The 21616-nt window shown below is 43.7% G+C and overlaps 1 protein-coding gene across 1 annotated transcript; it reads right to left on the bottom strand.

The window, feature by feature from the left end:
* Positions 1-1305: 1305 nt before the first annotated feature.
* YTHDF2 (YTH N6-methyladenosine RNA binding protein 2) lies at positions 1306-20491 on the bottom strand. The gene is made up of 3 exons (XM_019547930.1): positions 20382-20491; positions 14241-15827; positions 1306-1409 (listed from the first exon to the last, which is right to left on the bottom strand). Exons 2-3 carry the CDS (start codon positions 15807-15809, stop codon positions 1386-1388), a joined length of 1593 nt encoding a protein of 530 aa, XP_019403475.1. The 5' UTR covers positions 15810-15827; positions 20382-20491; the 3' UTR covers positions 1306-1385.
* Positions 20492-21616: the final 1125 nt, after the last annotated feature.

Below are 21616 nucleotides of genomic sequence, written 5' to 3'. Positions count from 1 at the left end.
ATGGCCAAGAACCAGATGTACTCCCGCTGGATGCTAGCAGACATCCCAGTACTGCTACAGGAGTTCAGCTGCACCTTGTTCACATGGGAGAAAACCATCCCACCACGCTCGGGCCAGTAATGGGGTGGAACTGGGTTTGGATCACAATAGGTTTGTCACAGATGAGCCACATGGACCAGCTTCTAAGTCTTCCACAACCAGAGTCGTGTTTAGATGAGCCTCCAAGCTTCATTCATCACAATATACAAATTAAAAAAGAAAGGTGGCAATACAGATGTTGTCACAAGAGTGTGCAAAAGCCTAGAGCAGGCAAAGTCCTATGGGTCGGTCAATGACTAGGCTATGAATCGGAGGCCGGGTAGAGATTATCCGTTCGTTATCTCACCTCTATTAAGTCTTCCCCAGAGCGGCCCCCTACACACTGAAAACTAAGTGGAACGCGGCAGTGATGCTCAACAGGATCTCACGTTTATTATTGAGAAGTGATTAATGGTGAAAAGAAAGGCAACGCCCATTCCTCATTGGTTTAACAAGAAACTGAAGAAACATGTTCACTACACATTTTACAATATTTTTTTTTCCGTCCAAAATTCATTTTCCTGTAAACAAAACAAGTTTTTACCACTGTTCTCAGCTTTCAAATCAAATTAATCCAGACTTAATCTGTAATCCGTATAATGCACAAGAACAGAACATTTCTTAGGACTCCTAGTATTTGACTTTTGAGTAACAAAGGGTCAGAGAAAACGAACCATCCCTTAGACATGACTGTGTTGACAATTTCTGTTCAATTCTTCTACGCAAAACAACCCCCCCCCTCAAATTCTTCATAAAAATTCCTCTTCTTCCAGTCCAGGGGGGAAAAAATAGATATTCCACTTGCAGCCGTGGAGGTCCAAAAAAAGTCACAACTCGGGGTTCCAAGTGCAAATGTCAAAACCAGGGGGGCGCAAAAGGGGCTGGCAGGAAGGGAGGCGGCAGAATTTAAAAATTAGAGAAAAAAGGCATGCGCCTCTTATGGACTTTAAAATCCAGAAAACATAGTAAAAAGACAAAAAACAAAGCGTATGCTCCAAAATCACAACCAAAGCCAAAAGAAAGGGGACAGTGTTTATCTCTACTCTAGCTAGAAGGGATTTTTTTTTCATAGTTTTTGTTTTTTTTAGTCCTATGCCTCTGGTGAAACTCCAAGACCTTCTTCTGCTTTGTTTTTTTAAACTGCAAGTTCGTAAGAGTCTTTTTTTCCTTTTTGTTTTGTTTTTTGAAGTCAATGAAATTAAGAAAAAAAAAGTCCTAATTCTCTCTGCAGTATATATTTTTTTCTTCTCTCTGAAAGATATCCCGAATGCAACCTCTGCTGCAGTCTCTGGGGGAGGGAGAGCCTTTTACTTGACGCGGCCTTGGCGCTCCTGTAGGAGGGGAAGGGATTGAGGGGGAGGGAGAAAGAAAGAAAGTTAGTCCAGAACAACCCTTACCAATCTCTCAGAATCACAGGGAATGGGATTTTGTTCCCCAGCATCTCCTACCTGAATATTTAGGCAGCTATCTAATTTCTGATGGAAACCACTTCTTGACACTCAGTGAACTCTTACAACACGCACGGTGCTTCACAAAGGACGAATCTGTTTTAAGAAGGCAACGGCTTACAGCCAGTGTCGTGATGCAGCACAGTCACATGCAGCCTTCCAGTTCTTCCCATTTCCCTTTGTCACGGTTGCCACCATCCCCTCTCTCTGCCTCTCCCTGACCCTCATGCCAGCAATGCCTTTCGCAGAAAGGAATTGGTAAGGTCATACACGTCTGATCACATGAGAAACAGCTCTGACAAATCCAGCCTGCTTTTCCAGTTTTGTGCCACCTGACAGGAGTAACAGGACCAAAAAATGAGGAAAGAGAAAGAGCAGCACCAGCAAGGGGTCTTGTTCTCAGAGAGATCTGGGCCCTAGGAGATGGTGGGAAGCTAATCTGCAGAAAGCAGGTCCCCGAGACGAGTCTCCTGTTCTCAAGCCGGTCGGCAGGCTGGGAATCAATCTAGACATGAAGCAGGGACGAGGTACAGCCCTGCCCTGCATAAGGAAGGACTCTGATGCTGCCCCGCGTGGATTTGTGGCAAAGGCCCATTGCCAAGGGGGTGCAAGTACTCGTGTAGGTCACAGGAGGACAGAAGACAAAGTGAAAGAGGTACATGTGCCCCAGAACAACCTGCCACTGAATTGCAATACTTGCCATCACCTAACCCAGCCCCTGCATGTCCTGGCACCATGGAATTCGTGCCTCGCACAGATGTGCAAGTCACAGCGGAAGCTTTTGTTTCAAAGAAAGTGAGTGGGATGTCAACCATGCAATGTCCACCCAGGCACCAGAACAGCAGCTTTGTGATGGCTCCAAAACCTAAAACCATTCGTCTTACTGCTAACTAGAGGACCTCCCCCTCCCCTAATCCCCAATTGTTTCAAGGCTCCTCACAATCACATTCATCTCTCTGCATCTGCGAACCCAGCACCCCGCACCCTTCCCTTGACATCCTCTACCCCACATCCATGCACCATCAGGGCAAAAGTCTGCAGTCGGCTGAAAATCAGAAGGCTGGTACAGAGCAGAACGGAAAGATAGCCAGGGTTGCTGCGTGGACAAGCCTGCTTTTATATTTAGCTCAACTTGAAGATGTTTCACACAGCTGCTACTAAGCTTCCCTCTCCTACCCCAGCCATACAACGCAGGAGCTCTGCTGCCAAGCTTGCTCCATAGAGGATTATGTATGCAGCAGGCAGACGCTCCCTTACACGTGCACAAGACTGCAGGATTTAGTTTTGATGTGCTATCGATATATGGAGTTATGATGGCTGATCCTTGTGCCCCACTGCTGACCACATCTCTGTGCATGCCCTAGGTATCATGTGCCAAAAGTCACAGAAAGCTGGAACCTCACTAGAACTATTCTGGACCCTGTTCCTTCCCTCTAGAAGCACTAAAGCACCAGCAAGGCTAGCCCACCGGCTCGCGCTGGACAATGCCAGCTCCAGATGCTTGTTACACCGGTGTCACCGCCCCCCACAGCGTGGCACACCACAGAGTACATACAGTTCAGTAGAAAAGCACTTTTCCCCAATTTAACCACTCTTCCACTGGGATAAGAGTGGCCATACATGCAATTAAATCAGTATAACTTCTTGCATAACCATGGGACCTTTTCCTGCAGACAAGGCTTGTTCCTCAACCTAAACCAGTAACTGTCTCTCTCCTCTACTGCACAGAGAGCAAAGCAAGCAATGGTTTAGGTTCAACACTTCTTTCCTGGGAGCATTCAACACATGGAGCAGGGCCCAGCCACCCTCTGCCTGTGACAAAGCCCTCTCTGATGCTGCACTTGCTGGCATTTCACCTTTTAGAGGAAAAGCACCAGACTAAAATGTGAAGGCTGCTAAGTACACCCAGCAAGTAGCCACAAACAAGTGAAGCGGCTCTAATTCTTTTCATAGGAGAGGTCTACTCAAGTTCAGGCAGGCTTTATGTGCCCATTTGGAGAGGGGGGTGGTGGGGAAAAAAACCTTCAGCAAAAGAGTCCCTTAATGGAGAAACAAACTAGGCTTGATCCTAAAGAAAGCCAAATGCTTGAGGGGAAGCCACAAAACAAACTGCGGTTGCCAAGTCCTGTCCTTCTCTGCCTCCTGCTATCCAGCACATTTCGCCAAGCAAGGACAGATGGCAGCATGATGCATCCGTGCAGGAAGAAACCAAAACTGCCCGAGCTCAAGCCTTCGTCTTGGTGGTTTCAAGCCGGCTGCCAAGGCTCCACAGCACTGTCCCCCCACTTCAGGCTGGAGTGGGAGCGCCCTGGTCTGCCCCACAGATGGTGGCTACAGTCCCTGCTGGGTCCTTCAGCCAATTAGCTGACCAGATGGACCCACAGCAACTGGTCTAATTAGTCACATCTCCTTCCCTGCCACGTAAGGAAAGTTGCTCCAAAGACTGCAGTGTGGTTAAGAGCAGGGAGCGGGACAGACAGCAGAGAAAAGGGGAGCAAAGGGCTAAGGACCCATCACTGGGCCCGAGCCAAGAAAATCCTGGGAAAGGAAAAACAAATGTGATGCAGAAACAGGGGTGCTGGTTGTAGCCGTGTTGCTCTAAGGACACAGGCAGACAAGGTTCTTTGGGTAGATGTGATATCTTTTATTACTCCAACTAAAGAGTGGGAAAAATTGTTCTTTGCAAACTTCTGGGCACAAACACCCTTCAGCTTACAAAGAACAGTTTTTCCAACTCTTTAGTTGGTCTGATAACAGACATTACATGTACCCAAAGAACCCTAACATGCAGAAATAGAGCACCCCAAAGAGCATTTCCTTCCTCCCTCACCCCACACATGTGCAACCAGCAAAAAGGGACAGACTGGAGAAACAGTAGAAGTAAACTTTACGGCCTGATGTACTGCAAATCTCTTGAATTCAATGCTCAGCATAAAAACCTGAAGAAGCCCGAAGTGCTAGTGCCCCATAGACAAAGGCAAGCCTCTGTACCTGCCCAGCCCTGCTGCTTCAAAGAGCAGCCAGAGGACTTGATAACACAGCAGCTGTTTCAGCTTGCAGCCCATGAGGCCATGATAAAGGTCCATGGGAACATGAGAGACTGCTAAGGCAGGCCCCAAAGGGCCATGGGGAGTCTCAAGAAGTGGGTAGGGTGGCACATATGGCAGGAACCAGCTGGCCCTGTCCTGTATGTTTGACATACGAGGGACAAACAAAATAGCACAGCATTTCCATGTGATCAGCGTAAGCTGCATTTTCCAATAGACTTGGGTCACTCTTTGTTGATCCAAGGCAGGAATAGGAGGGGGGAAAGGTCTGAGCTGTCAGTGAATGGTCGGGCCACTGCATGAGAACCCAGGAGTTTCTCAAAGACTATTCACTCCTCTGGATATCACATAGCAGTGGCCTGAAGACAGCAGGCTGGTCACAGGGCACTGCCTCATTTTGAGCCACTCGACCCATGAGTTTTGCACACCATACTTTTCCATGTGACTGCAAGGATGTCAGACGCTTTGGAGTGACAGAGTGGGTGGCATGTGATGTTGCTGGGATGTCGTTGGCACTACAGAAGTTGACAAATCCTTGTATTAGGCCATTCTGCCTCCTCTTGGGACACAAATGGCCACATTCTTACCTGTGCAAGCGAGTCTAGCTGAGATTAATGGGAGATGTGCACTCTGCTCCACAACAGAATTTAGACCATCTTCAATAGCTTTTGCTGGAATAACCTTTTTTTCCCTCCAGCTTACAATCATTTTGTTCACTTAGTAGTGAAAAGACCTCCCACTTAGCTACGTGAGTAATGGCAGCTGGGTCCACCAGCTATGTCCTGATTCTAGACATGCGCTGTCAGGCTCTCCCCAGGATCAGCTTGAAGTGTGCTTATGGTCAGCACAGGGAATAATGCACTAAAACGGCCCCATGCTATTCTGCTCATCTGTGCAGTTCTGGAGTCTTAATGGTTTGGTTTACAAGCAAAGACAAGTCTACACCATTGTCAGCAGGCAAGGTCCAACAGCTGCAGAAGAGTGTTGCATCTTGTCCTCACAGGCCCACCAGTAAAACCTGCTTCACTTAAGTTACAGTTTTGTTTTTTTTATGCTAGCAACAGAAATTGATTCAATGATGAGAACTGCACTCCCTCTTGTAACTGGGCTCCTGACCTTGCAAAAAAATCCATATATTTAATGTATTAATATCAAGTCTTTATTAAGATGTCTCCCCTTCTCCAACAGCAATTAAAAACCAAAGTCAAAACCATGATTAAAAAAAGGCCCTACATAGCTGGCCGCCAGGTAACGAGACACAGAGCCATCAGGGAGAATGTATGCTGAAGACGGACACACAACCATGTCGTGGAAGTCTGAACCTCAAGACACTGAAAAGCACTCTACTCTGGCAAGCTTCAACTGGCACCATGGAAAAAAAAGAAGGGGAGGTAGGACTCTTTAACTGATGCAAAACGCAGAGAACATGATGCTATTTTAATACCAGACCAAGTTTGCAAGAAGGCCTGGCAATTTGCAAGTTCTGGCTTCCTCTTAACAGACAACATCACTTAAGGTTTTCCTAGGTTGCCTTTTACTCTGACATTTAGCAAAGAAACAGATAAGAAGTCATGCAGAGAAAACAGGGAAGAGAAAAATGCCAAAGAAGTTTGGCTGTAGTCAAATCTTCACTAGTTTATAAACGTATACAGCATCAATTGCTCCAGTAGCTTGGTATTTTACCATCAAACCACCAGCTTTGAGGGGGGATGGATAAAGAGGATGTCAGAAGGGGTGTTCCAGAAGTCTTAGGACTGAGCTTCTGCATCCACAGTGGTAGTCACGTGCAATCAGATGGCCCAAGTCGTCAGAAGGCAGCAGGCAGGCTAAGTCCCATAAGACCTACCGACTTTCAGAGCAGCATCAAAACTGATGCAACCCAGTGCAAAAGAAGGACACTACCTCTTTCTTCAGATTATCAAATTTGCATTTTCGAGCAGCGACAAATTCTATTTCTACTCATATTTAGGGAGTACTTCTTAGCAGAAGCTGCTTTCATAGGAAACAAATGGTGTATGACTTCAAAGTAACTATAACACGCTGATAACCTCAACTGCCCAATGATACTTCACATTTAACCAGGTGTCCCTTTCTAGTGAAATCCAGTATTTAAAGCCACACAAATATATGGGTAGAATCATAGAAAGTGAGGGTGGGAAGGGACCTTAGGAGGTCATCTAGTCCAACCCCTGCTCCGAGCAGGACCATCCTCAACTAGATCATCCCAGCCTAGGCACTGTCTAGCTAGGTCTTAAAAACCTAGGTGGGTGACTGGTCTCCAAGCAGCTTGCTAGCATACCTTACTAATTAAAAACTAATGCCTGTTATGGGAGTTCCTCAGTGGGAACCCAGACTTGTCTCCCATACTGGCCTTCCCACCCAGGCCTGGTATTTCTCTACTTACATTGTGTTTATAGGCAAGATGTGAATTTACAGCCTCCATACCAAGCTTTTCAGAAAGACAGAAAAACCATCTAGGGAGGGGATAAAGAATTCAACGGCCAAGACATCTGATCCTTGCAGGGAATGAAAGGACTCTATACATATTTCAAGTTGAGGGAGAATTCCCAGTGCCAGCACAAGTTGGTAGCTTTGTGTTGGAGGGTTTTTTTTATTTTTTTTGAATAGCCAATTGGAGATTTTCAAGAATTGCCTCTGAAAGCTATAGTCAACAGGAATAAAATTGACCAAACTATTCATGCTGTTACTAATGGCCTTGTCCAGAAACATTTTCCTACTGGCTAAACCTCCCTCACAAGGTTTGCTGGCCAGCTGATACACATCCTAGCTCTCAAGACATTAGGGAAGAGGAAAAAAATACTTTTAATTTCAGTTCCTTGTCTTATGTATTTGACAACACATTTTATTTGCACGGTTAAGCCATTGTCTTTGCATGTCTTTCCAGGAACATGAATCAGGACTCTATGTAGAGACCTGGTTAAAGCTGAGTTCTCCCCATCCGGTTTTAGCAGTGTCACTGGCATTTCCCAAGCACCTGCCTTTGAAGGCTAGAGAATGCCCCAAAGAGTACTGCTGCACAACAGTGAGAGTGAAATGATGCTCTCCCCTGAAGACTTGACGTCAGGGACTTGTTTGTCACATAAAATGGGTTTACTTACTTTGACTATATTAAGTAATAGCACTGAATAGAAATGTTAGCACTGTAGAATCCAGACCACAAGATGGCCTGGAAAGAACAGTGTCATGGTTCAGACCCTTGATTAATGCAAAGCTGATAATGTATTCATTACATCTGCTGGTACACAGTCCAAATGGGGCAGTTGCATTTGAATACCAGTGAAGCCTGAATGCTACACCCACCCACACTGAATGTGAGCAAGCACTTCATTCTGCAAGCAAAAGAAACTTAACATTCATTTCAGGATAAGGACAAGCAGCTATACTTTCTCCCACTTCCATTAACCGTATCAATAATTCAATTCATGAGGTCAAAGAAGGACAGCAATACTCCCTATGACCTTTTGTATAAATCTTACTGTTTCAGTCGTCTTTGAGAAAGAATCTGGGGGAGGATCAGCCAGGACAAGAAATCTAAATTCCAGCTTAAGTCAAAAGTATGTTTAAGACTTAACACTATAAAAATGTAAATAGCTGAGCGTCAACCAAATTATGACCTTCCATGTGAAGATGATCCTGAGGATGCTCTCTCAGAGATCTACCAAGGCGCTAAAAAATTCTTAAGAGACAGTCACTTTATAGAAAATGTCTTAAAAACATGCACCATATATAAATGACTGACAGCCAAGGGAGCAAAACAACTAATACTACTAATTTACAAGGAGGGAAAGGATTAAGAAGCATTTTAATTTCAAGATTTAATATAAAACACAGGGAGATGAGAATGAAATGCTAGGTGATTTTTATTAACACTTTATTTTTAAAGGCTTCTACGTTGGTGTTGCAGTGCAAATAATGGAGAGCTATGCTGTCATCTCAAAACTACTCAGCGCTGTCGTTTTACTAAATTCTAACAGTCTGAAACTGGAACTGCCGTCTTCATTATGAGCTCTCTCTACAGACTGGCTTGCAGAAACCACCCCCAAATGCTATGTCATTAACTTATCAAATGTATTGTTACACTACTTATCCTTCAATTAAAGAGCAGCACACTGGGCAGCCACTGACTGGAAAAAGCTACAGTCAACTCTGTTGTAGTGATCCGCTTGCATAATGACAACTCTTGTTAACCAGGACCTCCTTGGACAACTTGGCTGCAGTAAAAGCGCAGTTGCACTGTTTTAGTTGGCAAATATCCATTTTTTGTGCCACTGAGGATTGGTTTATTAATTTGTAAATCCAGAAGATGGTACAATTATAAGTAGAACAGAAAAGCATCTTGGAAAATAAGGCAGGGGGTCTAATAATTCCAGTTAGCATGTTCGAGCAGCACAAAGGGGAAACAAAAAGAAAAAAGAATCCTATGAAATGAATACCTGTCACCCAGCACTTTTACATGAGACATAAAACAGGAAAGTGTCCTTTCACACATTCAACTCTCATGTGATGCCTTCTAGCAACAAACCAGTTAGGAACAGCTCATGTAAAGCAATGCCTACTACACTCTGAATATATAAGGTTCATATACTTTTATTTTTTGTTAGATTCTCATCAGCTTTCAGCTCTGCCATGTAACCTGCACTTCTGTACTGGGGAGATAAGCCAGGCAACAGAAGAGTGTACATGCCAAGATGCACAGCGTTTCCAGAAAGTGAAATGGCTGACAAGCATCCAGCTTTGGAAACAGGCGACTTTCCCCGAGAAATAGCCGCAAGAAAATAATCTGAGGAGCAGCAGTCACCCAGAGGTGTGCGATGCATCTTTTGGCCAACGGCTAACGAATTTCTGCCAGCAGGATGCCCATGCACCACTGCTTGATGATGTCTTCTAGAGTCCCCTTTCATGCCAAAATCCCATGAATTTCTGGGGAATCCTGCTTCTAAGCCACACCAAAAACATTCACAAAAGCACCACAGTGACAGGTGCTGCTGCCTGGGGCTTACCAGGGGGAAATACCCAACACCCCCAGATTTTAAGGCTTTCATTCTAATTCATTATTGTACAAATAACCAGCACCACCTCTACAAACACTTCCCCGCCAACACCACTTCAAAGACTGCTGTCACCAAACAGGTCAAGCCTGCTTTCATCACTGAAACAGGAGCCAACACACACCTCAGGTAGACACCAAGAAAAGCTTCCACAAGTTAGCTCTGGCTAACACATCCTGACATTTTTAGGGGATTCCCTCCATCACTGGCTTCTTTGCAGAGTTTGCCAGCTGCTATTTGGCACCTGGTTCACAGTCAGAGATGAAGTCCATTCCCAGTAAGGAGATAATGGCTTTTCTCCACTCACAACCTGCACTGAATCCAACTCGGTGACCCAGAGGTGAAAGGCTCCAAATCCGACTACAGACATTCAAGAAACACGTTTTAAACTTCTCATTTCCACAACTTAAAGGATCAGTTTCACAAGCCACTGGTCAATTTTAACAGCTGTTAAAGCCCTGCAGTTTAATGCGATTCATTAACTCACTAAAACCTGATGTCATATATTAACTCATTTACTTTATACATCACCAGGGAGTAGGGCGGGAAGGGACCTTACAAGGTCCTTCCATTTTAGAGGTCTTATAATGGCTTCTAATTATTAGAAATGAAGATCTCATCTTCTACAAAAAAATAAAATAAAATAAAATAAACTGAAGGAGAATATATAGGATAAGAAGAGCCAAAAATGTAACTACATTTTTGTTCTTAAAAGTATCTAGTCTCACTAGTGAAGTTTTCATTTATTCTCAATAAAGTGCTTTGAAGTCAATGGATAAAGAGCATTAAATATGAAGTAATGTACAGATACACACACGATAAAGAAAAACAGTCATTTATAGTCTGTCCATCATTTATTACAGCAAACAGGTTAACTTCCATTATTTAGGAGGCCCTGGAATTAGCAGAAATGAGCATTAGAGATTAGGAGTCAGAGCAAAGATATTCTGTGCTGACAGCTGGCCTTACTGTACCTAGGTTTTGAGTAAAAATACAGTGGATGAGCTTGTGATCCTTGGGTAAATGGAATGGTTAGTGAAGGCATCACTTCAAATTTTGTTAAATTCAAGGAAAAAATAAGAGCCAAGAGTGTAGGAAAAAAGGGCTGGATTTTTTTTTTTGCTTTACTCAAAGTGGTTGTGTTTTTTGGGGGCCCTGTAAAACATAAGCGGACAGTCACCAAAAGATCATGAAGCTCTAATTCTCCTCTTTGGAATGTGTACGCTTCTTCCCTCCAATATTACAAAATAGCAAGAAATACAAATGGGGTTAAAAGAACAAACAAAACCACCTCTGCCTTGGAAACACTACAAGAAAAATATATGTACATAAGCTACGTCGGGACACATTTCGATGAGAAAGGTGCAGCCCTCAAATATGCCACTTCAGAGGGAGGTGACTATTGCCCTGACCCACCAGGACTCTGCTACTGAGACACAAGCCGGGGACAAACAGTCCTATCTAGCATATCCCCCGTTCCTACTTTGAGACCGCGGCACTTCTGACACCCCCAGCAGCTGCACAACTCCTCTGGACTCAACCCCAGCTCCAGCGATACCCTGTGCAAAGTGCTCCTTATCAACATGGAGGCAAACATTCCACCTGGATACGCTGGCACTGGACTTAAACAATACCGAAGGCTTTTCTTTTTGATGCCAACTCCCTCAAGTCCACGGAGCCCACACATTCTGGCCAGCATGCTGACGACTGCCACAGCAACAGGGCAGTCACAAAGCAGACATCAAATACAACCCAGTAGCAAGTGCTTAAGATATTACTTCCCTTATTTTTGAGCCAGGAACAAAAGATGCTGCCATCCTGCTGAAAATAAATCTTATGCTGTCCCCATTAAACATGCACAACCATTTTGTTGAGGACAAGACAACACTTTTGAGAAAATGCATGCTACTATTTTAAAACAAAGATAAAGCAGCCCCCATGCTGCAGAAGTCCAGGACAGTGGTGGTGACTATAAGTGGTTTCAAGAAGCCTGACAGTAGCTTGAATTAAATTATCAGTTGCAGCAGTCCTGGCTATATGAGGAGGGCCATGAGGAAAAGTGCTTCCCAATATGTTGCCTTTTGGTCTGGTTTTCTAATGACTGGCAAAAAGTGGAGATGGACATTCAGATAAGAACATGGGAAAGGACAGGCAACAGGAGAGAAAAATAAAGGAATAGGTGCTCAAAACCAAACAGATGAATTAAGCTTTCCAGCATCCCTTTATGAACTGAAGGATGTGGCACGACCATACCCACTCACATGTCTGTCTGAATGATACAGGGAGCTCTAAAGACGTTAACTCTACCAACACACATCAGGTACTGACACATATTGGACAGCGAATCCAAAAAAGCAGGAGATAACGTGGAAGAGATGCCAGAATTTTTATAAAGGGCTATGAGAAAGTACATTTATCAAGGTCACATTGTAGAAGGCAGCTCTGTAGGAACCACTGTAAATCAAATAGAGGCTTGGGCAAGTTTGAAGCCAACTGCAACAACTGTGGCTTGTTAAAAGCTCAGCACCAGCCAAGCTTTGCGATATTTAAGCTTCAAGGAACAAGAATGTAGAACATCTCTGGAAGATGGTGCTGTGGAGACTGACTGCCGAGAGACAAAGAGCCCTTAGCAACAGGATTTCTCCAACACAAAAGAAGTCTGACAGGCCACGGACAGGGAGTCTGCGCCATTAACTGATGCTGGGGCACTGAAAGTTTAACACGCTGCCTCCACTCTGGTATGCGAATCCTTTTCAGGCGGCTGGGCTGAGGTGCTTAACCACTACTGCACATACAAGATTTGTTCTTGCCAAGCAGTCACAAGGCAGAACTGTCAGCCTCCATTCTATTTATGCCTGACAAAGCTGGAAGCCGAAAACCTCTCCTTCATCAAAAACTACTGCTTCTCATTGAAGGAATGAAACAGCAACTACACACACGCACAAAAAAAACAAACCAAAAACACCTCATGGATTTTCAAAGCTGCGTCAGAGCCTTATCCGAGAGGTCAAGCTGCTGCGGTAAGACAGCATTTCCTCAATGCCGGACATTGCAGGGCAGGGCCTCACAAGGAGTTATGTACAACACAAAGCAAATATCAATCTACAAAAATCATTCCTTGCCCAGTAATTTCAGAGATCTGGGTTTGACTTGCCTGGGTGAGGAAGAAAAGCTCCCAAAGTGTTACAGCTTTGGTGGTTTGGGGAATTCGTAAGTAGACAGGTTTGGTGGTATCTTTTTAGTGGACCAATTGTACAGTTGGGAAAGACATTAGACAAACTTTTGGGGGTAAAGTGTCCTCTCTCAGGTCTGGGAAAGAAGTAGGTAGAAGTCTAGTAAATTAAATACCAGACAAAACAATGGCTTACATTTAGCTCCACATGCTAGGGTCTTCCCCTTTCTGCCTGCATTTGTTCTCAGCCCTCACACCATCTTCCGTGCTCTCCGTCCAGCTGCCCTCTGTGCTGATCTCTTGCTACCTTTCCCTGCTCCCCAACATCCGTCCTTTCTTGTGCCGAATGTTCTGGCGCTCGGCACTGGTTACCAATAAAACATCCTAGAAATTCCACTTCTAAACATGCCCCATGCCTGGGCTGCCATGATCAGATCTCTTATCCTCCCACTGCCTAAAATGCAACCACCAGACAGGAGCAGCATGGGTCTCAAGTGATCATCGTGGCCAGCTGAGTTGAAATGGAAAGGTCATACAACTGTCAGGGTCAGTGCATTCCCACCTATCCTCTCATCACAGGTTTTCTACAAAGGGACACCTGTGCTAAACACTAGTCAAGTTTTATAACTGGCATCACATTTCTATGGTAACAAAAGGTGTGATCCCATGGGTAACTCTCATCATTCAAACTTCTACTCCATGACTGCCATACTGAGTAGTTTGCAGCTCCTCTTTTACTGTTTTAAATACTAGGTGGAGGATTCCTTGCTGCTAAGACTGAAGACAGCCTTTGAAAACTTTGCAACATGCTAATTTTAAGTTATCATTTAGATCCAAGTGGAGTTATATCCCTAAAAGGCAGAAGGGTTATCTACAGGTGAATTTAACATAGAGTGACATCACAAATTAGAATTCCAGACCCCAAAGTCACTGACTTTCCAACAAAACCAGAGTTTGGATGGCATTTCAACAGCTCTACTAAGAATGCTTTGAGAACTACAGTTCTTCAGTTAGCAAACAATCACATACCTATTCCTTGATTTCTGATAGGGGCTTTATCAGAAATTTGACAACATGAATCCTTCCTGCCCCCCAATCAGGTGAACGCAGGAAATTAAAGTTGGTGATTGCTGGCTTTGAGTCCAGGTTAGAGCAGGAAGGGGCCATGCAAAATGTTTCTAGCCAGCTCTGCCCAGAACATCAGTGTTGAGCTACAAGCCTCCTACTCTAGTTTCCATCTAGAGCAGAGGCTGCCAAATTAGGTGGTCGGTTTCTGATGCAAAAAAAGTGGTTGACCAGGAATTAAAACTGAAACCCACAAGACAGATGAACTCTACTCTCCAGAATGGTATATTCATTCATTGTGCCTCCCAGCTCCTTTAGCTCCCCACCCCACACAATCCAAGCAGACAGGGAGGCAGGTTACCTTTTTAACATTTTCCTCTTCCTCCTGGCGTTTCTCATAGTGTGAGAAGTCATCGAAGATGGAAGTGGTGTGCTTGTAGGTGGCAATGATTTTCAACACCTGCTTAGCCTTTTCCAGAGGCACCTCCTGAGTGTCCCTGGAGTTGGTCACTGGCTTATTCTCGTTGTTCTCTAGGCGGATGTGCCGGAGTTGGCTGTTAGGAACGTCCTTCACAAATATCCACCTGACATCAAAGCGTCCCTTCCATTTGTCCTGGGACCACACGCCTGCACATGTGTTGTAGTCCACAGCAGATTTCATTTCTGCTACGCCGCAGAAGTGACCACTGCCGTTGACACTGAACAGTAAGTAAACAGGGCCTTTCCCATTCATGGAGCGATAAGCAGCATCCAGTCTCTTGTTGCCATGCTCTGTACTGCACCAGATATTATATTTAATGGAACGGTGGATATCGTCCTCAGAGTAACTCTTAATGATGAAAACCCGGCCATGTTTTGGGTTCCAGTCAAAATCCTTGGGGTTGTAGTTGTTGATGGATCTCAACTTCTCCAAGACTGGGTGCGGTTCCGAAGGAGCAGAACCAGAACTTGCTTGAGACTGTCCCACTCCATTACCATCCACTCCATTTTGACCAAAGCCATTGCCACGATTACGAGGTGCAACCCAGCGGGTGGGCTGAGCCGCCTGCTGCTGCACTGGCAGCTGAGCTGACTGTGGTGGTGGTGGAGGCAATGGCTGTGGTTGTTGCCCTGGTGGAGCGTGGGCCACTGGTGGGCTATTATTGATCTGCTGACCCACTGGTTGAGGGGACACCTGGGTTGGCTGTTGACCAATATTCTGAACTAAAGCCTGGGAAGGAGCTTTTGCCACCGGCCCTTTGTTATCCCAAGTTCCAATATCCATGTTATGCTTTATTGGGGGTGGTGGAAGACTCGAACCTGCAATACCATTCTTGGTCTTCAGCTTGGGCTGTTGTTTTGCAGGTTTGCTAGCAATATCAGCCCAGGAAGTTGGTTTTGGAGGAGCGATAGTGGCTGGAGGCAAGCTGTTAGATGCCACAATATTACTGGTAATGGACCCACTACCAACAGCGGACCCCACAACTTTTGGGACATTGCTTGCAACATCTGTACTGCCCAACTTCAGTGCTGCCATGCCTTGGTCTATGGTATTCATGCCAGGAGCCTTATTCAGAGTCTCATTGGCAAAAGCAGACTGCCCATCAATCATGGCTCCACCCAGCGAGCTAGGTGCATAAGCATAATTGCTGCTATATCCAGAGCTTTGAGTGGACTGTCCCTGAGAACTGTTATTCCCCCATGCTGAAAAGTCAATCCCACTTGGAAAGAAGTTAAAGCCATGCTGTCCAAGGAATGGAGTGCTGCCAAGGGCCCCTGGCTGTCCAAACATGGCATCTGGGAGAAAGTGAGGCTCCCCATTGCTCAGCTGTCCATAAGATGTTAGGTAGGGCATAGGTGGGTCACCCCCTGTAGACCAGGGAGCTTCACCTAATGAGTAGGAGAATCCAATGGATGGACTGTAGTAGCTTGGTAAGTAGGAGTCAGACATTGCAGTGTATGCATTATTCTGCAAAACAAAAACAAGCACTGAACAGTTAGAACAGATCTTTGGCAGCCCTGGAATCAAAAGCCACTTTTCCCATGCCCCATCCCCCAACTTCAGAGCCCCTTTTCAAGAAATTCAAAGCAGTTGGTAAGCAAGAACCGTGGCTTTTAAATGCACCTTTTGCCAAATATACCAAAATAATTTTTGTACCAGAACAAATAAAACAATTGAAATGAAAAGATTCATCAGAATTTTCTCTTTCGCTTTTAGCATCCTAGGAACTAAGAAGTCAGGGTGTCACCCATTCCAAGCTGAAGGATCATTAAGCTTTCAGACCCCTTTGTGGAACTGCAAAATGACTACAAAATACTCTGGGGCAGGTTCTATGTTTTATATAGAGTAATGAAGCCTTCATCAAGTACCACTCTGCCAAACTTTTTGAACACACGAAGGGCATTTTCTTGTTGTTTTTGGGTGCAAGAGGAAGGGAAGAAGGAAGAAAGAAAGAATAGGATGTGCACAGAGTCAGCCCAATAGAGAAAGCACTACAAGCAGTTTCATTCAGCTGCCCCTTCTCCCCCGCCATCCTGATTAACTTCTCTAAGCTGATTATCCATGGAAACTCCCCCAAAGATGTAATATGAGAGAGCTCCAAATATTCCAAGAATTTGATTTACATTTCAAGTGTGTTCTAAAACTGCTTTGCCTCTCTAACTATACATTGACAACACATTCAAATAACACACAATGCAAATCTTTGCTATTGTGGCCTTTCTGGCATGGCTATGAGGACTACAAAAGAAAGCAGACTTCATGTAGAGAAGGAAAGAAAAAATCTGCTAACACTTTTGTTCTGCCCTTTTACACCCAAACAGTCTCTAGATTATGAAAGTAACTTACTAAGTCTTACAATTAAGAAACTTTGATGGATATCACTCTGACTTGCTTACAAGGAGAACATCTGTCACTTCATAGTTAAACCATGGCCCCCCAGGGAGTTGTTAAAGCCACGCTAATGGATTCTACCATCCAGTAATTTTAACCTGCATGCACACAGGTCTAGTGCTCTATGACAGCTTACATGACAATCCACTGCAGACCAGATAAGCCAGCTCAGGCTGAACCCCCTTCTTAAAACTTGGCTCACATTAGGTATCACTCCCTCATTTTCATTCAATCGTGTTTTTTCACATGCCAAGGGCAGCTCCCAAAGGATTCCATGCCTTACTAGACCCCCTGCAAGGTCTCACAGGAAAAGTGCTGCCTCTTCCACTCTAAGTGCAAGTAACAGGTTATACCTGGCCCCAAATTTACCAAAATTAAAGCTATATATATTTTTTTAAGTTTAAAGGTTCCAACGAGGCAAGGTTAGTTGTATTGTTTACAACACTCTCCTGCAGCAACCAAAACCCAAGTAAACAATGTATCCTAGTGCTAATGCATGAAAACTAGGAACAAATGTTACTGATCTTTCACATTCTTCTCAGCCGGGAAAAAGAAAAACAAGCAAGCAACAATCACCTTTAATTGGAGAATGCTGGTGTATTGTATAATCCAAGGACCTCCATCCTGCTAACCACAACCAAGTAAACAGTCTTTAAGGCTCAATCAAGTGAAAGTCACACCTTGCATAAGCAGTCCCATTGACTCAAGAATATGATTTATGTTCCCCCCACCCCCTCTTTTATGGTTTTTAGTGGATACTGGTCTCCTTAAAAGGAGATTCTCTTCAGGTTTTGTTGTTTGTTTGTTTTAAAACAGAGGTAATTTAAAATGCAAGCTGGCAGCTAGCCTTATATAAATATAAACTCCAGACCACGTTTAAAACTTAGATTAGTCAAAGTGTCTTGATTAAATCTGTTCCTTGACACATCTCTCCCCTACAGCGCAAAGAAGTGACAGTTGGATCAAATCAGGCTGCTCATCAAGCCAACGTATCCTTTTCGGCTTTGCCTTTTTTGACTTTTAGCTGGGAGCCGGATTACAGAATATACTGGTGTACTATCTCCATAATACCCACTGAAATCAGCAGAATCAATATAGAAACATACAAATTAGGGTTGAAATGCTTGATTAAAAATGCATTTAAGGCAGGCCTTTATATGTTCATTGACTGAAGTTATACCAATATGTGCATCAAGTCCAATATTTAGATGCAGCAAACCCTCAAGTGACAATGTCACAGATTTGTAACTAAAGCATTTAACTCCCCTAATGACTAAGTTGGTTGTAGCCGTGTTGGTCTAAGGACATAGGCTGACAAGGTTCTTTGAATAAATCTCATATTTTTCATTAGATCAACTGAAATAGTTGGAAAAATTCTTCTTTGCAAGCTTTCGGGTACAAACACCCTTCTTCTGGCAGAGGGAGCACCTACACTTTTTAAAAAGCCTATTGCCTCAACTTCACTGTTCTTGTGCATCTCTGTCCCTAGGGATCACTATTCTCTACTGTAGTTTTGCCTCTGTAAGACTAAATAACCATAGACTTAAGCTCTGAACACCAGGCAACTTTGATTCAGCAGGCTGATAAATTGGGTGAATTAAAGACTGTGCATCTGTGCCACTGGGTTACCTGGTATTCTCCATACATGAGTTGGAATGAAGTTTCAAAAGGCTCCCATCACCCTTTTGAGTTTTGACCATGTTTAGTAAAGTTATTTCTTGAACAGTATGTATAGTTCATGTTTTGCTAAGGTACTTTCATTCTGATACTCTTTTCCTACCAGCCTGTTCCATTTGCGTAGCAGAGCCACAGTCAACATAGTGACTAGGTGTTGGTTTCTCTCATTCTATTAACTGAACTGGTAAAATATGGATGGGAACAGGTGTCAAACTACACAAGCACAGTGAGAAACGAAACCAAGTCATCCCAGTGGGTTTTAGCTTCATTGAGACTTAACCAGAAGTTGTGTCTCATTTGTCACTGCTGTTGACTATTTAAAAACAAATGCCATAGACTAATCTTGTTGGTTTTAAAGGCATTACCACCCCCTAAACATTTTCATTTTCCTATTTAAAAATGTATTATTCCCCTGTTTCTTAGAGCTATACTCACGTAATGCAGGGAAAAGGAGTGAAAATTACTAAGACTTCACAAACACACCAAATGAACTGAAAAAGAAAGATACTGAACTTTTGGTTACAGTAAGACTACTCAGTTTAATAGATGAATAATTGCACAAAGAAGTTGATATTAACCACTTAAAGAGTTACATGTGCCTCAAAAAAAACAAAACAAAAACAAAAACAAAAAAAACCCACTGGTGGTAGTTTTTATAAAAAGTAAAAGGTGCCATCAAGTAAGGGAAATAGGTACATTTGTCCAGCACTCGGAGAATAAATGAAAACAAATAAAGACCTGCTCAGATTAGAGGGATTTGCAGTTTAACTTGTACTCTTCCAGAGAACTAGATATACTAAATGATTTTAATGTTTAGCATCCTAAAGACTGCAAAATGATAGACTAAAAAAACCCAGGAGTGGAAGAAGGATCATGCTCTCTCAAACAAAGATGGAAGCCTGCTGAAGAATTCTTCCGGTAGCAGCCAATAATTTATGGCTCATCACCATTAGATAAGACATCCAAATAAAGCAGCATCATTGGCAAGAATGAGTATTTAAGATGCTCAATTTCTATACCCAATAATATTCCAACTACTCTTTGAGAAGGAAAAGACATGTAGGATAAGATAACTACTAGTCTGAATACACAGACCTACTGTAACTCAACTTATGGTGCCTCAAACCTACTTTATCCTGTATAACTTTTCCTGTCTTCGTACTCATTAACAACCATATTTTTAACCGCCAAAATGCAGAAAAGTAGTAAAATCCCTGGAATGGCACCTTCAGATACAACTGCAGGCTTTGCAGTTCATCTTTAAAGTTAAAAAAAAAAAAAATACAAACCACACACCCACTTATTATCAAATCCATCTATTCTGGGTTTTCTTGGTGGAAAACTAGAGCAAAGATCTATTTCAAGCATTTCCAGCGTGCTTGATAAGGAGATAAGAACTCTGATAATATCCTCAATAGCAGACAAGCCTCTAGAACATTACCACATTTTACTGAGAAATTTCACAATGAGATACAATACACTCACTCACCATCTTGTAAGAAATGAACCAAAAATGTGCAAGGGAAGTGACAAGTCATGAACAAAGCAAAGATCAGAACCAACTGGCTCAAGTTTTCCCTCTCTCTTTTCTAATTGTCACTGAAAATTTGGGTGTGGTGGGGAGGGGGAAGGGGAATTTTCAATGTTAATTACTACTTAAATGCAAGCGCTACTTACAAAATCAGACTTTGCAACCAAAAACTAAATTGAAGCCAAGGGCCAGTGTGCTTTCTTTTCAGAACACAGTCTCTATACTGAGAAAACATGATGTTATTTTAACAGCTAAAAAAAACCAGTAAAGCTGGTAAATATCAAAATCCAAATCAGCTGTGGAACTAGGCATACAGGAGACCAAAAAGCCCAACCAAACACATTCATATTACCTAGTGGCAGGAAGTCAACATGATCGTTGGCAAACTCTGCCCCTTAATAGGCAAATTCTTTCTTACTCACCGGCCTGGCCTGAGGACTTAAGTAGGGCTCGAAGTCGTCGTCGTTTAACCCATCCTTCTGATGCACAGACCCGTTTTGCACTACGAACAAAGTTCAGAGCGTGAAGAGAGACCCTACGCAGCCCTCATCAGCTTCACTTAAAGCATTTCCAAGTGGAGCACTGCCTCGTTAAAAATAAGTTCCCCTCGCACAGGCTTCACACCCCAGCGCCAAATTGGGTGAGGGAAGGTGGCTGAATTAGCCCCTTCCAGAGAAGACCCCTGCTCCCAGAAGGGAAGGAGAGAGGAGCATCAGGCACCATGGCAGCATGCATGTTCCCCACAGCATTGCCAAATGATCATATGTGTATGATGATTATTGTACATTTCAACCCTTGTGCAACATCCCATCAATAATGGAAAGTGTCCAAAACAGGTGATAAGTTTTGAGGCAGCTCATTGATGCAACACTAAGAGGCTCTCAGACTTGGGTATCTCGGTTGTAGCCGTATTGCCTTAAAGGAAAAAGCAATCAGGACTCGTGGTAGAGATGATTTCTTTCATTAGACCAACTAGATGCTTGCAAACAAGAACTAAGTGCCATGAAAGAATTTTTTTTTTTGTACAAGTCTACTTGGTCTAATAAGAGAGAGAAGACTCATGGTAGAGGTTCTCTCTTTTATTATAGCAACTAGAAGTTTGCAAAAAAGCATCTTTGATGGCATCGAATTCTTGTTTGTAAACAGGACTCATGGTAGAGGTCATTTGCAAAACAGAATTAGATGCCAAAGACATTTTTATTTGACTTGCTCAAACAGCTGTGAGATTTTCCAAGCGGTTGAGTTGGTGAAATAAAAGATAGCAGGTTTGCCTGAAGAACCTCGTGTGCCTTTATTCCGAGGCAGGCAGCAAGCCTGAACATCTGAGAAACCATTCAGGACTCATGGTAGAGGTGATCCCTCGTATTAGATCCACTCAATTTGTGCCAAAAAAAGTCTTTGATTTGGCAAACAACCTCTACCACGAGTCCGGCATGCAAACAAGAATTAGATGCAATTGTTTTTGCACAAATCCAGCAGGCCCGCTACTAGAGGCTGCCTCTCCCAGGAGTCCCGAATGCGCTCTTGGAGAGACCCCGCATTGGACCTCATGCGTCTGCATGTCGAGGCGGGTGGCGAGCCCCTTCGGGCTAACCCTGCTCTCTTCAGTGACGCCAAGGCAAACCGTTCGGAGAAATCTCCCAGCTGTTTCAGCGGG

The sequence above is a fragment of the Crocodylus porosus genome, unplaced genomic scaffold, assembly GCF_001723895.1.
Source record: "Crocodylus porosus isolate Cpor-Errol unplaced genomic scaffold, CroPor_comp1, whole genome shotgun sequence".
Classification (NCBI taxonomy): domain Eukaryota; kingdom Metazoa; phylum Chordata; order Crocodylia; family Crocodylidae; genus Crocodylus; species Crocodylus porosus.
Note: the sequence above shows the minus strand (reverse complement) of the source record. Positions and strands in the feature narration are given on the sequence as shown.

Coding starts and splice junctions, on each gene's coding strand:
- YTHDF2 (XM_019547930.1), bottom strand. CDS start 15,809: ATGTCTGACTCCTACTTACCAAGCTACTACAGTCCATCCATTGGATTC. Junction 1,410..14,240: donor AAGAGGAAAATGTTAAAAAG/GTAACCTGCCTC, acceptor CCCCTCCTACAG/GAGCGCCAAGGCCGCGTCAA.